The sequence below is a fragment of the Etheostoma cragini genome, unplaced genomic scaffold, assembly GCF_013103735.1.
Source record: "Etheostoma cragini isolate CJK2018 unplaced genomic scaffold, CSU_Ecrag_1.0 ScbMSFa_1057, whole genome shotgun sequence".
NCBI lineage: Eukaryota > Metazoa > Chordata > Actinopteri > Perciformes > Percidae > Etheostoma > Etheostoma cragini.
The window spans coordinates 1-1,722 of NW_023265071.1; the positions used below are offsets into that span (position 1 = coordinate 1).

General features: G+C 41.8%; 1 protein-coding gene across 1 annotated transcript; it reads right to left on the reverse strand.

Moving 5' to 3' along the window:
- Window positions 1-1,448: 1,448 nt before the first annotated feature.
- Window positions 1,449-1,716, reverse strand: LOC117939762 (clarin-1-like; the record flags this gene model as incomplete). Its single annotated transcript, XM_034865215.1, has 1 exon — window positions 1,449-1,716. A coding segment is annotated over exon 1 (256 nt), but the record flags the coding sequence as incomplete, so codon positions are not given.
- Window positions 1,717-1,722: the final 6 nt, after the last annotated feature.

Sequence of the window (1,722 nt, forward strand, 5' to 3'; positions counted from 1 at the left end):
CACACCTGCTCATCAGATACACACTCACACACATCTACACACCTGCTCATCAGATACACACTCGCACACATCTACACATATCTACACACATCTACACACATCTACACACTCACACACATCTACACACCTGCTCATCAGATACACACTCACACACATCTACACACCTGCTCATCAGGTACACACTCACACACATCTACACATATCTACACACATCTACACACCTGCTGATCAGATACACACTCACACACATCTACACACTCCGATGAGCAGCACCGGGGGCAACTCGGGGTTCAGGGTCTTGCCCAAGGACACTTGGACAATGACTGCAGGGTCGGGGATCGAACCACCAACCTTCGGATTGGCAGGCAACCGCTACACAGCCTGGTGTGTGTGTGTGTGTGTGTGTGTGTGTCTGTCTGAGTGTGTGTGTGTCTGTGTGTGTGTGTGTGTGTCTGTGTGTGTCTTTGTCTGTGTGTGTGTGTGTGTGTGTGTGTGTGTGTCTGTGTGTGTGTGTGTTTGTGTGTGTGTGTGTGTGTGTTTGTGTGTGTGTGTGTGTGTGTGTGTGTGTGTGTGTGTTTGTGTGTGTGTGGAACAGGAACAGAGCAGCTTTGTTTCTCTGATGAAACTTGTTAGTGAAGACAAGCTGCTCATTAACTGGACCAATCAGAGAGCAGGACACTCTCTCCTCTCATTAACTGGACCAATCAGAGAGCAGGACACTCTCTCCTCTCATTAACTGGACCAATCAGAGAGCAGGACACTCTGACATGAATAATGTTTGTGATAATAACAAGTGGAGAAGATGAGGTGCAGTAGAAGGTGAAGAGGAAGCTGAGCTGAACATGTCTCCTCTGAATTATTAACGATGTGAATAATTAATGAGCTGTGTTCACCTGAGATCCTAACAGTACTCCCAACAGGTAGAAACAAGGTCACTTAGGATAGTAAATATAGAAAAGACTCATATATCTAGATATAGATATATAGATATAGATATAACAGGATATATAGATATTTATATAGATATTTATATCTATATAAATACATATATAAATATATATTTATATATGTATTTATATATTTATACATGTATATATATATTTATATATGTCTGTATATATTTATATATGTATGTATATATTTATATATGTATATATCTATATATATATTTATATATGTATGTATATATTTATATATGTATATATATTTATATATGTATGTATATATTTCTGTATATATTTCTGTATATTTCTATATATTTATTTATATATATAACAGACTCACAGAAGAAGCGGGACGGCCTGTATGAGTATATATATATTTATATAACTATGTATATATTTCTATATATTTCTGTATATATTTCTGTATATTTCTATATATTTCTGTATATATTTCTGTATATATTTCTGTATATTTCTATATATTTCTATATATAGCAGACTCACAGAAGAAGCGGGACGGCCTGCCCCCCAGTCCGCACTGCTTCACCCTCTGGCCCTGGAACAGACCGTAGTTCAGCTCCCCCAGGAACTTGTCCAGCTCGGGTCCGGATGCGTTGACCAGCTCGGCCCCGGTCCGGCACAGCACGGCCCCGCGGACCCACAGCGGCAGCCCCGCGGACACCGCGGCCGTGAGCGCGCAGCAGAGCGCGAGGAGCCCGGACACCGAGAACAGGACCTGCTTCTGGCGGCTCGGCATCATGGCGGAGGGGGGTGGGGG